This window comes from Vidua chalybeata, chromosome 19, assembly GCF_026979565.1.
Source record: "Vidua chalybeata isolate OUT-0048 chromosome 19, bVidCha1 merged haplotype, whole genome shotgun sequence".
NCBI classification, from domain to species: domain Eukaryota; kingdom Metazoa; phylum Chordata; class Aves; order Passeriformes; family Viduidae; genus Vidua; species Vidua chalybeata.
Genome location: NC_071548.1, coordinates 5645519 through 5660220, shown reverse-complemented (window position 1 = coordinate 5660220; position 14702 = coordinate 5645519). Strand labels below are relative to the sequence as shown.

Genomic DNA, 14702 nt, shown 5'->3' with positions numbered 1-14702 from the left:
CCAAAAACAGCAGCCTAATCTGACTCCCAGACCCACATGTTTATCCATCACTACTGGCTGCTTCCTCAGCCTTGGGAAGCAGCATGATACCAAATTAATTTCCTTTAAGGCAAAACAAAACAGTCCTTTTCTGGCTCAGCCGTTCACATAGAGATGGCAAGACATGCCTAGGAAATGGGTCACTGACCCACCTGACCCCATTGCTGGTGGCCTGTCCCCGACACGAAGCACATGGTGGTGGCTCTTGCACAGGCCTAGGGTGGTGAGATGTGTGGTGGAGCAGCAGGGCAAGTGGCCCTGCACACACTGCCCTTCTGGCAGTGCAGCATTTGGTGCTGCACATTTGGATGGCACCATTCCCACGACCGGACTCAGACACAACAAAAAACACGCAATAAGGTTTTATATCCACAGGAAATCCAGGATGGGGAAAGAAATTTGACAGCTCCACACCAAGAGGAATACAAGCACCCACCTGCACTAATATGAAGAAGCACTGCCTCTGCCATCATAATCCTGGCAGTGTGTACAACTGAATGTCAGTAAAAGTTTTGAAATGAGCAGCAGAATTTCACTGAATGACATTGAATGTGATGGCTTGTCTTCTTCCAAAGCTTCCTCCCCAGATACCTCAGCAGCAACCACGCAGAACCCCCACTTCTGTCATACCCCCACTTCTGCCTTCTCTTCCAGAAGAGAAGGCTCTTCTGAGCTTTCCCTCTTCAGCCTGATCCCAGCAGCTCCAGGACCACCAGGTACCACTCTGGTCCCAAAACTCAGAGACACCCAAACTCAGTGTCTCACTATGACAAACACCCCTTGCAGGTCTGGTCACAGCCACTGCAACTCACCACAAGCTCTGGCATGTGCATCTTGGTGATAATTGTCTTCATGATCTCAGGGGGAACAGGAGAACCTCCAATAACTCCTGGAAGAAAGAGGAAAAGACCCTGGAAACTAGCTATTTATTCCCAGGAGGGTCCCTCAAACAGTTTTCCACTCCCAGATTTAATGCTGACAAGACCTGTGGGATACACTGTTTCCTGTCAAAATACTTCCTAAATCTTTTTATACAGGTCTTACTTGTTCTAGAAGCAAAGGCTGCAGCAAGGTCAATTTGCCTTTCTCAACAGGAAAATAAACTCTATAACTCAAACCTAGTCCAACCTACAGTTCTCCAAAAATTGAAAGATTCATAGCAGGAAGAGGCACAGTTTTATAGTGGGACAAACACTCTCATTGATCATCACCATAAAACCAAAAACCTTTCCTCTTGCCTTGCACAGAGCAGCCCTTTTGGGAGAGGGTAGATCCCACTGCCACTTGTTCCAACCTAGGATGACAGAGCAAAAGAGTGGGGTAATATATGGGCTTTGGTGGGGAACAGGATGAGACAGGATCATTTTGCACATAGCAGAGATGATTAGGTAAGTTGCTAAAATATTTCCTTATGCTCTAGCACCACCTTCTCTCTGTACTATTATTGCCTCAAAAGGACTGGTGGTCTGCCCAGCTATTTCCAAAGCGGGCTGTGACAAGAGAGGAAGCTCCAGCACATTGTATCACACCCTCCAGCACGGGGATGAGTGACTTCAGAAACAGGCAGGAAACTTCAGGTCTGAGAAAAAAATCTGAGCTTGGCTCTGCTTTATGGACTGCACTAGCCTGAGACACAGAAAGCATCTGCTGCCACATGGTGGTGGTTGGAGAGGCAAGGAAAATCAAGCTGTTCTTGACACCTCCCCTTGCAGCTAAAATAGAAAGGTCCTGCCCTAGACTTCCTTCAGATTAAGGAGTCCTAAAATACACGATGGAAGGATTTCCCAAGGAAAAGAAATGTAGCATCAAATTAACAGGGGAAACACAAGGCTCATGCAACTGAATTTTTCCCATCAGAAGAGACGTGTGCTCACAAAACTAAAAATACAGCCTCCCAGCAGGGAACCAGGAATATCCTGGTTCTCAGGATTTTCCCATTTGAATTCTGGGACTTACCTCCCCGGAGAGCTGACAGGTCATAGGAGTCAAAGTCCGGCTGGGAAAGCATGTCTATGAACATGGTGGGTGTGCCAAGGAGGAAGGAGCATCTTTAGGAATATGGGATAAAAAGGCAAAGCTGCAGAGGTGGAAACTGGGGACAGCCCCAGCTCAGCACCCATCCCATCCCATCCCATCCCATCCCATCCCATCTGGGACTGCACAGCAGCAGCACGAAGGTAGGCACAGCAAATGTGCTGTTCATCAGCACACACAGACATACATCTGCATAAAATATAGAGACATATGTACATGTATGATGCAGACACAGCAACAGCTCTTTTGTTTCCCAAGCTATACTTGAGGAACAATATGGAAACACTATCCCAGCAGCAGAGCTGGACTTGGAAAAGGAGGGCAGGTGTTCAGTTGTGAAAACACAGCAGCTACAGCAAACCAAGACACCACTATGCTCCCCAGCCAAAGCCCTAAGGTGACAGGAAGGATTCCTTAATTTCAGCAGAAGGGTGACACACTCCCAAGCACAGCTGAAAAGGCAGACTTTGGTTCCTGAAGTGCCTGTGCAATTGAGTGCAGCAGCAAATCTGCCTCTCGCATTGTGAGAAGGAAGACCACAAGCATGGTCCTGGCAGTTGGGGCAAGGGAAGAAGTAGAGCCACGAGGCCAAAAACTGTTCCTTAGCAAAACAGGCTCTCACTTCTCTTGAGACACAGCCTCCAGTGCAGCCTTGCCCTCGAAGCTGGGCGATGAGAAGATGCAGGATGTGCCATGCAGAGCCATCACCATGCAGCCTCCCACCGACGTCAGGCAGTGGTAGAGAGGCGCAGGGAGCCCAAAGCGACTCTCCTGGGATCAATCAGAAAACAGTGAGGAGAGGAGACCTTCCAGTGTGTGTCCAGCCCATCTCCCTGCTGAAGAGCAAAGATCTGAGCAGAGACATTTTTCCTGGTCCCCTCAGCTGGAAATCTGACATTCTGCTGTATTCCTGTTAGGTGAAACGCAACTGACATATCCTACCTTTAATAAAATCAGTTTGGGAAGTTTTTGTATGTCAATAATTCATCCTGTAATTTTGCAATGTCTCTTCTTTGCTGGACTCCTGGCTCTGCTATTGCTTATACATTATATACCAGAAGAGATGAATGGGAGTGCTGTGAGAGGCATGAAATATGCAGGATTTGGCACATGCTATTCATTTTACTTTCTTTTTTTTTTTTTAATCACCAAAGGCTCTGAAGACTGATTGAAACAACTCATCTATTCTCTGGATCAGAGCTGATGTGTTAGAAATAAGTAATTCAGAACTTCAAAAGAAAATATTTGTCTTTAACCATTTTTTTAAGAAACCACAAAAAGAGAGGTCATACCCTGATAAGAATTATAAGGCTGTAAACATGACATGAAACCAAGTCATGTAAATCAAATTAAAACCTCAGTCAACAGAATTCAAAGCTAACATCAGAGTCTTGTAATTATTTGAAGTGAGTATTCACCAAAATGAAAAGTTATTAATTTCATGTTTTTCCTCCACAAAATATAGTTTTGCCTAAAAAAAAAAGCTTCACATGAAACTAAAATGAAAGCTCAACAAACTCCATTGCAATGCAAAATGTTATGCATTAATATCCCTCAATGTCATTTGCAGCAAAACATCCTGCCCTTCCACTGAGTAAACATCGGCATTCTCCACACACATGGTCTCTTTTCCATGGCAGCGGAGGCCTCCCCAAACCCTGTTCCCACCAAACCCACCTGGTCTGTGATCCCCAGCCTCAGACCAACCAGATTGGCATTATTCACAATGTTCCTGTGAGAGAGAGTGGCTCCTTTAGGGCTTCCCGTTGTTCCCTGGAAGATACAGGGAATTATGCAATAACACCACCTTTTCTGAGGATGAGCTCAGGGGAGATTCCCCCTGGCAGACTCTGGGGTAATCTTGCACTTTTTTCTTCTATCAGACCTGGGAGACTGTTTTTACTTCTTTAACAGCATCTGAATCCCAAAAAATAGCCCAATTTCAGCTGAACAGAATTCACCTGGCACTGTCTCATCTCCATCAGCCATTGACAAAGGGCTGAACAAAAAGAATGGAAGAAGGGGAAATGCTAGAAGACTTTTTCCATCCTACTGCAGAAGCTGGAAGCTTGGCCTCAGAGGGAAACAGGAAGAAAATGTGATGTGTGGCATTGCACACATCTTTCCCAGTGAGGAACCCAACCCCAGGGCATGGAGCTGGCAGGGCACCTACTGAAGTGAACTGGATGTTGATGGGCTCATTGCAGGACAGCGTCTGCTGCACAGCCCTGAGCTGCTTCAGGTGGCTGCTGTCCCCAGCCTGAATCACTTCATCCATGTGGAAGGTGCCAGGCAGCTTAGAGTCATACATGATGACAATGGATAAGTCAGGTAGCCTAGCAGAGAGGAAAAATACCATCAGCAATAACGGAAGAAGGAGAAAAGTGCCCAGACAGGTGCACACTGGTCAGGGCAAACCTCTGGGCCAGCCTAACTTGTTCTCTTCAGATGAGACCTCCTGTGGGTCCTTCTTCAGCAAAACCTGTGTTGTGCAGCTGAGGGGACACAATGCAGGACATGGCTGTGAGGTCAGTGCAAAGACACCAGATGTTCCTAACTCACCTTTTGCTCTTTATTCCTCCAGGACTGGATTTTTCTAGTTCAGGACACGACTGCTTTAGAATATCATAGTATTTCTGTGTTTTAAATTGATTGGGGAACACCAGGGCCTTACAGCCAACCTGTGAAGGGAGACAGAAACTCATGAAAAATCATGTTGGGTTGATAGTCAGGACATGATAAAGAGCAGCCACCCCCAATACAGGAACAGGTAGGTTCCCCAATGACTAAAGCAAATGAACCCTTACAGCTGTGCATTCCCAAAACCCTCCAAAAGCATTGCTGTGCTGTCACTGCACACCCAGCATCCCAAGCCTGGATCCAGCTGTGCAGCCAGTGCTTCGCTCTTCCCCAGTGCTGGATTCAGGATGATTTTTGCTGGTCAAGAAAGTAGAGCTGCAGCCTAAGGTTCCCTCCTTGCCCAGGATTGACACCCTTTGTTGTGAGCACAAGGCAAACAACTGATTTTTCAAATTATGAGTCGCAACTCTAACAAAAATCCCAGTCCCAAAATATGAATAAATAAATAAAGTTAAAAAAATTAATTTGTGTTGATCTGGAATGAAGATTTTTGAGGAAATTTGGAAAAACAAGGATTTCTAAAATCTGCCTCTAAGATCAAGCCAAGGTTTTTTTGAGGAATATTTGAGGTGTTCATTTTCCTAAGATTTTTCTACCTCTTTTAGAAGAGGTTGCTACCCTATTTTGAAAATGAAAGCATTTTTCATTCAACCCTTACATTTACATAATCCCAAAACAAAACACCTTAATTACTCCAAGAATTTTTATTTCTTTTTCAGCAGCTGAGATTTTGCCAAATTTGACCCAGATTTGCAAACTGTTTTCATCTTCCAAAAAATGCATTTGTGTCCAATAAACTATTTACATATTTACTCGGCCGTTCTCATTATTTTCCCAGAGTCTGGGAAATAAGGAGACAAAGGCCACTCCAATAAATTATTTGTAAGTACCCTCTGGACTTTGTCAGAAAGGAAGATAAACATTTGCTCTATTTTCTGGAACAGGCTGCCCAGAACCCAGGGGACTGACGCTGTTTTGGGCCTCTGCAACTTTTTACTACTAATTCCTTTAAACTACAATTCTGGTTGAACCAGCTCTGAAAAATAGATGCTGTGTGGGGAGAGGAGGGCTGGTTGAAGGGCTGATATCATACAAGATAAAGAGTCTCTGGTTGGGCCTCTCCCACTTGGTCTCAACCTGAATGCCAGCAGACCTTTCTTCAAAGAATGTAAAATATGAAAACTCATCATCAGTTTGGTTTTACCAAGCCCTGGAAATACAGTAGGAATCCAAGGAATAGTTATTCCACACATATTTCCATATATACCAATTGGACTGCAGAGATGGACAGGATCCAACATGAAAAGCCCTATAGTCTTCAGAAATTTTATTATGCAAATAAACAAACACAACCAAATCCTTAGGGTGGCAAGGAACTCCACAGAGATCCCAGTGTCAAAGCATAATAAAGCTAGGAATGCTGGCAAATCTGTAAGTGCAAGACAGGAGCAATTCCCAATGGAGCTGAAGCACATTTCTGCTCTTACCCCATCAACATTCCAGATTACATCAGAGAAGAAAATCAGAGGAGATGAAAACCAAAGCCTTGCTGGGGTAAAAGGGAAGAATTGAGTTGCACATTCCAGCAGGACAGAGAAACCCAAGGACACCCACTCCAGAAGAGATGGTGCTCCACTGCAGCACTGGGTTCAACCCCAATGCATGAGAATGGGAGTGACCAGCAGGGCTGCTGAGAGCATTAAAGAAAGGATGAAACAAAAATTCAATTGCAGCCCAACAACCCATTACAGACTTACTGATACAAAAGAAATTTGCTAAAAATTATCCACTTTCTAGGTAAAACTAACTTGGATTGTGCTGGGAACATTCAGAAATGGCTCCCTCTCTTCTAATATCAGCCTTTCATTTATAGCTGAACAAACCACAGTGAAAAAATTAGCTGCTTAATCTTAATTTTTACCCATCAAATATTTAATAACCTGAATTCCTCATTATTTGAACAAGGGAACCTGAACAGTTTAAATTGATCAGTGCTCTGCATGTCACAAACTCAAACTCAGGCAGGATTCAAGGGTAGATGAGGCAGCAGGATCAGACAGCAGAGAGATGTTAAACAGTGGCAATACCTAGGACTTCAACCAGCTTAAATCCAAGGGCAGCCAGCCTCAGACAAACATGGGAAGGAGAAATCAAGCTACCAAGTAGACTGGTCTTGTCTGAGGTTAAAATGAGGTCCTTTCTGAGGTTCTACTTTCAAGGTTGAGATCCCAGATGGTGATTTTTGCCCTGAGCAGGAGGGGCAAGTCCTACATTTTTTCCCTCATTCCCTGGTAAATGATTGCTGACAGCAGTGGTTGGGTTGGGGTAGTATTGGCAGTACCTTGTTGTTAGCAGAGAGAGAGGGATGAGAAGGATACAGCAGATTCCATCAGACAGGGTGGCAGCCACAGGGAACAGCAAGAAATGTGGGCACCAAACTGCAGCTTCATCCCCTCTACACATCCAACACCAGCCTTGCTCTCCAGCCAGCTCTTCCCGTACACCCAAACCTTAAATAGCTCATCTGCATCATGTCCCTGCCAATCCCCTTCAACAGGCAGTTCATGCCATACAAACCTTCCTGAGCACAAACTCCAGTTCAGAGGCCTGGTAGGCTGGATTCACAGATACCTGAAGAGCCAGAAACAAGAATTTGATCACCTTCTTGCCTTGAACACCCTCCCCCCTAGCACAGATTCCAACAGAAAAGTTCCTCCAGGGTTAAGCCACACTCAGACCAACACAGAACTAACAGCTCACCACCACAGGGATTTCACATTCACAGAAAATATATCAGAATTCTGTGTTTGTATGAAAGAAAACAATTGGAAAAGAGATTTATGTGAGGTCACATAGTCAAAACAGAGCTTCAGGAACAGAAAACAGGTCTCCTGTCTCACAGGAGTTGATCCAGTTGACCTAGCTGATCCAATCCACTAAACTAGATCAAAATTCTTGTGCAAGTCAGGTTTCTTGATGGATAACTGTGATAACACCTCCTACCCAGCTCTCCACAGACTGGCCACTGGAGTTAAGTTCACCCACACCTTCCTACTGAGCCACGCTGTTCCACCCTATTCCTGCAGACACTGGAATGAACCAGGATGGAGGAAACGGAGCACAAGGCAAGGTACAGACCTCAACACAGTGCACTGCCTAAATAAGGTGTATTTTGGTCACACTATCAAATGAAAATGGGCTTTTAGGGATATGAAGCCTGGACCAGATTTTTAACTGAGCCTTTGTTTCATGGAGCAATACATTTCAAAGGGATCTAACCAGCTGGTAACTGGTTAGGGCAGCAACATCCCAGATAAAAATGGTACTGTAGAGAAAAGCATATCTCCTATTAACAGCTGTTGCAAGCACATTTTGCTGCTCCTCTCTCTGCAGCCTGCTTCCTTACAGAGTGGAGGACAAGGACACAGAGAGCTGCACAGATCTTCCTTAAATACTTGATTCAGCTATAGATGACATGCCAGGTAAGAGCATGGAAAAACAGACAAACTAACTTTATTCTCCAGTATTTCCTATTTGTCTCTATTTCCTTTCCCAATAGATTGCTAAATCCTAGACACAGCAAACTCCTTACCAGGATGATTCCTGCCTGGGCAGTTGCAAACTGCATAAGAACCCATTCGTATTTATTGGGTCCCCACATCCCCAGCCGGTCTCCCTTCCTCAGGCCAAGGGCCAGAAGTCCAGCTGCTGCTTGGTCCACCTAAAAAATACAACAAAAGTGCCTGAGGATCACACACAGGATGCAGTGGGGAATATTGGTCTCCAGGCACTGCTTTCTGGAGAAAAAGCATCATCTTTGTAACTTGTGGGTTCTCTGCTTGTTTTTCTACCTCTGTCAGGGTCAGGATTGAAAGCACTTGAGATGATAATTCACGTTCAGACTTATGTGTTTATTGTTTCTTATCAATGCTACAGCCTCACAACTGTGGGTTCTGCAGTCTTTCACTAGCAAGGCACAAAATGGCTGTCTCTTGTTACAAGGTCTTTTAAGGCTAAACTATCAAATTAAGAAATGACATCTAGATTATTTTCCCTTTTAACCCAAAAACTGATCCCTCAAAGCCTGCAATGCGGACTTTTCTGTCCAATTACAGAACATCACCCAAACCCATGAAGAAGAAGGAAGAAGGTGAAGAAGAACAACCTGCTTCCGCCCTAAAACTTCCACCTTGCTTCATATTTACTTCTATTCTAAAACCCCAAACTCTAAGTTTTCCACTCTGTGACATTACACATTTCTAACCAACTACACACCCATAATCCTAGTAGTATTAATCAATTATGGAAGCCCTTTCCACAGCCCCAGGCTAAATGCAGTGCTCTCCTGCAAGTCTGTGCCTTTCAGCACAAAGTTTAAAATTCTCAGCATCCAGGATTCCAACAGTAACTGAAATGCAACAGACTGTGTCTCCCCAGAACAGTCCATCAGCCCATGGCTGCAGCTTCTGAGCCTGAAGCACAGACCAGGCCCTGTTCAGCAAGTTGACTGAAAGCATAAAAATAACAAACCTGGAACAATACAACAAAGCAGGAAGGAAATCAAAATAGGCAATTATGTTGCTGCAAGTTACTTCTTGCCCAAAGACTATTTATTGTGAAGTTCCTCATAAATTCCACATAGGACCAAGCCTTACCCATATGCTGGGCCCACCCACACTGTTGGATCTGCCTCTCTTCTGGGTATCACTTCAAAAAGGATTTGGGTGAAGAAAATTCTATCAATTTTGATAGAAATAGTGATTTTTGACCAGTTTTGGGTTCCTCCTAAGTCCTGTGAGAAGTGACTGGAGAAGCTGGAGGGGCTCAGCCTGGAGAAAAGGAGGATCAGAGGGGACCTTCTTCCTCTCTACAACTCCCTGACAAGTGAGTGCAGCCAGGTGGGAGTCAGGCTCTGCTCCCAAGGAACAAGGGACAGGATGAGAGGAAGTGGCCACAAACTGCACCAGGCTAGGGTCAGGCTAGACATCAGGAGGAATTTCTTCACTGAAAAGGTTGTTAAATATTGGAAAGGACTTCCCAGGGAGGTGCTGGAGTCCCTATCTCTGGAGGCATTAAATAACTGGACGTTGCACTCAGTACTCTGACCTACTTCACAGTGTTGTGATCAGCCAAAGTCTCAGTCTTTGAAACCTTTTCCAGCATTAATGATTCTGTGATTCATTAACTCAAATTCAGCCACTATATTAACAACTACTTTATTTTGCAGGGTGGTAAGCATGTTTCATGTACACAAATGCATGTGTAAATACTCTGACACATTCAGGAAAGGTTTTATAGTTTTGTTAAGTTCTCAAATGAATTTACAAAATCTGCCTTGTAGGAGATATGAATCTGAGGAACAATTTAATTTAGTTCTGAATTACAGCCTACTTCTTAAAATCAGGGTGAACACAGGGTGACCAAACCCATAGTAAGCCTAAAAACCCACCAAACAATTCTTTCCTATCAAAGACCATATCATACATTTGTTAGAAACTTTCCAGGTAGTTAGTCCCTCCATTCCAAAAACAGAGAACCATGTATTTGTATATGCACACACCCACACACATCTATGCTTATTATATTGAGCCCTAGCCCTTTACTTTTTTCCATTGCCTTCCTACTTGGATAAAAATCTTCCCCACATTCAGGACCTCTGATAGCCAGAGTGACTAATCCAGAAGTTGGAGTCTATTCCAGTAGAGAAAAACACCATGACTCAGCCCATAACCCATCAGGTAAGTGTGATAATTTTAAAGTATGAATGTTCATTATGGGATGTTAGCATTTTGCATATGCCGTTTCCCCCTCTTTATCCCAAGGCTCAGAGAAGGATAAAGGCAGCACATGCCCATCAGTGCATGCTGGAAATGTGCTATTCCCTCTGCACCAGGTCCACACACAACTCATCTCAGTCCTGAGCTGAGCAATGAAACTGTTTCCCATTCCTCCATCACACCTGCTGCTGTCATCCAATCACCTGAGGAATGAACAAGGCACTCACCTCCTCTTTGAACTGGGCAAATGTCTTCCGAACCCCATCCCAGCAGAAGACCAAGGCCTCACGGTCAGGAAAGCGCTCCACAGTCTCCTCCAGGCACTGGCCCACGGTTTTGTCAAGAAGGGGAATATCTGTGGGTCCCTGGATGTAGCTGTTGGTCACCTTGGGAGACAGAGAGGGCATCTTTGTGTGCAGGGCACTGGGGAAAAAAAAGAAGAGGCTATTTAATATAACCTGTCAATACAGTTCTCCCCACCTGGAGGTATTATCAGCCTGCCAATGGCATTGGGAATACCTGATGCACATTCCTGCACCAGTGGGAACCACAGGCAGTTGCTTCAATGGGTCAAGATCAGGAAGACTTCGGAGAGGACTTGGAAAGCTTATGCAGTGGCTGGGGCACATGGACAACCTCGGTACCCCCAGGGCATGCACATGTGTGTCTATACTAGTGGGCAAAACAGGCAGAGCCTCCATCCCCCCCCATGGGAGACCTGGTGGGGAAGAAGCCTGCACTAGCCCTGCAGAACTGGCACAGCCTGGTCCTACCATCATTCACTTGCACTGAAAACTACACGGGTATATCAGCATGCCTGGACAGAATATGGGCTCTTCAGTTCACAGAGAGATGGCAACTGAGTTTGGTCTTTCTTCAACATTAAAAAGTATAAATAGCTGTGAAGTAACACAACCAAAACATTTTGTAGATAAATTCTCCCAACTGGCAGAAAAGAGCAAAGAAGCGAGAAAGAGGGAATTAAAATTAAAGAGGTCATTCTCCAAAACAATCAGCAGAGAAGAGTATAATCCTGCAGAATGAAAACTGTTTAGAAGAGTTCAGAGAAGCTAAGCTGTAACTGAGGTTTCGGCAAAGGAATGGTCTGTGTTTACAACAGTGAGCAGCTGTACATGTTCTATCTCTGACAGCTGGAATGCAAAGAGTTTATGAGACTGAAACAGCATCAATAAAACAAGGAGCTACCAGCAAGATGAGGGGGGAGAAATGCATAGGCAATACCACAGAAGGGAGGAGATGGCCCCCACTGCAAATTTGGGACAGTTGGGAAGGAGGAGCGCAGGGACGAGTCTGAGAAGTACAAACCACACAGGTTTAGAAGCACTGAGACATTGTGCTGGAGGCCAAGAGGGAGGTCAATGAGTCAAGAGAAGCAGCAATGAGAAGATGTGGTCAGAACAATAGGGAAAATAATTTTAAAACCATTAAGGCTTTCCTTGAGGTCTGATCATCGGTGGAAATGCAGCAATCTCCTCTTGAACCACAGTTCCTGACCATCTAAGCACTGCAGTTCTTATCTTGGTTTCTCTCTCCATCTCCTACAAGCCTCTCTCTACTCCAGCAGCCACCTCCCACCACGCCATCTTCCTCCTCAGGCAGCTCCCCATGTTCTCTGTCCCTCCTCATTTCCGCTCTGCCTTCCTGCATGACTTCAGCTCCTCCATTCCAATATTAGAAGGCAACCAGAAGGGACGGGGCTAAGGGATATTTGTAGGGTGCATAGCACAAAGGCTCTGTATAATTCAGTGTATAATGGGGAAATCCCTGCCTTAAAGAGGAAAAATTGCTCAGCCTAAATGCCCATCTACTACAGGATCAATATTCTGCAAAGATATGGTGTTACTGCGACAAAATATTTGTTTTCCCGCCCACAAGAAACAAGCCTGAGACTGGAGTTACCGCCTATGTGAAGTGAAAGGCGGTGTTCAGAGAACAAAAGCTAGATTACAGCTCCAAGAGACAAGTGACACCTGACCCTTTTTCCCCCCACTGCTTTTCGGCAGGGGGAGGATTGTGCAAACTCCCACGGGCTCTTTTCAGACATCCCTCCTTATCGAGCTCTTGGGAAACTCACATCAAGGCTGTAAGGCTGCCTGAGGAGGAAGGGAGGACAAGTGCTAAACTGAACTACCTTTATTGTTTGAAAACTCCCAGGCAAAGCATGTATAAGCGGGGAGATGAAAGAAAGCTCTGAAGAAAGACCTTTATAAACATAGGTTCTATAAACCAAAAGGTAGTAAAAATTCTCCCTAAAGCAAGGGCAGATGAATGCTCCTGGGAGAGCAGTAAAAGCCAGTACAGCCGCTTTCTGGTTGAAACAGAGACTGAAGAAGTCCCTGTCCCCCGTCATAGCTCACCAGTGCGGATGAGGAGCCCTCAGGCTGCTTGTTAAAATGCTTAATGGGGCCAGCCAAACTCTCATCTCCCTCAAGCCAAGTCATCTTCAGTGTCAGCAGAGCCTGTCCCTAAATTCCCTGCCCAAGGAGGGCTGGAGAGGGCAGGGAGTAGCTGCTGACCTGGTTGCACAAGAGCTCTTCCCCCCAGCATCATCTCAGGGGGCACTAGGAGCCAAGCAGGCTCAGTATTGGGCAAAATAAACAACAAAAGGTCATCACAAAAAGAGACTGGAGAGAGGAAGAAATATTACAAAATGTAGATTGAGAAAATTCAATCAGAATCCAAAGTGTCCAGCTGAAACAGTCTCCTCTCTGCAGTCAGCCTTCAAAGAGGTACTTGCACAGCCCTGCATTCCCAGTGAAAAAGGGACTATTTTGCACTGTCACGTCTTGGCAAAGCATTACACAGATCAGGCTCTCTAGGCTGTCTCAATATTTTCCAGACCTGAAGAGCCAAAAGGTTTCACTGACTTTTCAGAACCAGACTTTTACACTAGATGCAAGGAGGCACAAAGCTCCAGGTTTCATGGTTTGGTTTCCTCTCTACCCCCAAACATGAGGATGAAAGTACATCAAAGAGCAGTAAAAGATATCATTACAAGGCCACATGCTGAAAAATACTGAGAAAATACTGCAGTATTTCACACTGTGAACACAGCTTGCTCTCAGAGGTCCCAAGTATTCACATTTTCAAATGAAAGTATCAGCAGCACTGAAATTAGAGGCTAAGAAGGCTAAGGTATCTCATGCTCATAACCCAGAGTCACTGACTCCTCTCAAAACACTAATTCACATAATTTCTTCAAATGCATTAAAGCAAAATTCTCAGCTGCCATCGAGTCTGAGCTCCCCGAATCCCTGAATTCTGGTCTGACATTGACATGTGCTTCAGCATTTCTGTGTCACTTTGACAGTGGCAGAAGTGAAAAGTGTGGGATAAAACACAGCAGCCTTTTGGAAGCACTGAGGGTCAGGAGTGGAATGAACGAGGCAGACACAAGACATGTTCATTCATTATCAGCAGCATTATGCTGGAAATCACATAGGGTTGGTCTCCCTCCTGCCTACAGCCAGCAGCAAGAGTATGCATCTGATCTGAGAGAATGTATCAAGAGACCTCTTGAAAGAAAGGATCCAAAGGATTTAGAAATAATCTCTGTGTTCATCTTTGTTACGGAAAACAAGTAATTCACCCTTCACCTCTTCCTACAAAGCATCTGGTGCTGCTGGAGATAAAACAAAGACCCATGGTCTGATATTACACCAGCTCTCATTTCCCTGACTCAGCCAAAGGAGAGCAGATAAAACTCTGCTTGCTCTTGGGTGTCAGCACTGTAAACCACGGCTTTTGGAGAGCACATGCCTTTTGTTAGCACACTTCAGCAGCAAGACAGCCTGCAAATGAGCCAGCCCTTTTGTGGGCTGTTCCACAAAACTCCAAAACCCTCAAGTTCAGCAACAAAGCACAACAGAAAGACATCAGAGATCTGGGAAAAATGCATCCTCCTCCTCTTCCCTGCAAAATGTGGGAGATCAGCCAAATCCCAGCAATCCCAGAGCTCTTCTGCCTGATGGCAGGAAGCAGAAATTATAAGACTGAAGCAAGCACTCTGGGCTAATCCTAGAAGCTGTTTGTATTTTTCTCTGAACAGCTCCAATCAAAGCCTGGAGTTGTTGACATAAGATAACCAGCTCTGTTTTCACCTTTAACTCTTTACCAGTCTCTATAGAAATTATCAAAAGGGATGAGAGAGAAAACAAGGGAGTGTAACCTGCTGTCCCCTTTGTAATGTGA

At 44.9% G+C, this 14702-nt stretch overlaps 1 protein-coding gene across 3 annotated transcripts in view; it reads right to left on the bottom strand.

Annotated features, from left to right (window-relative positions):
* The window catches only part of ACSF2 (acyl-CoA synthetase family member 2), a 36536-nt gene that overhangs the window by 20085 nt on the left and 1749 nt on the right, over positions 1-14702 (bottom strand). For 2 of the 3 annotated variants that reach the window (XM_053960193.1, XM_053960192.1), the window contains exons 2-10: positions 10718-10913; positions 8306-8434; positions 7291-7344; positions 4636-4754; positions 4247-4409; positions 3751-3846; positions 2696-2844; positions 1996-2087; positions 852-928 (exon numbers count right to left, since the gene is read on the bottom strand). In XM_053960193.1, the coding sequence (XP_053816168.1) occupies positions 852-928; positions 1996-2087; positions 2696-2844; positions 3751-3846; positions 4247-4409; positions 4636-4754; positions 7291-7344; positions 8306-8434; positions 10718-10913 (1075 nt within the window). The remainder of the gene's footprint in view (positions 1-851; positions 929-1995; positions 2088-2695; positions 2845-3750; positions 3847-4246; positions 4410-4635; positions 4755-7290; positions 7345-8305; positions 8435-10717; positions 10914-14702) is intronic. The other variant, XM_053960194.1, reaches the window with a different exon arrangement.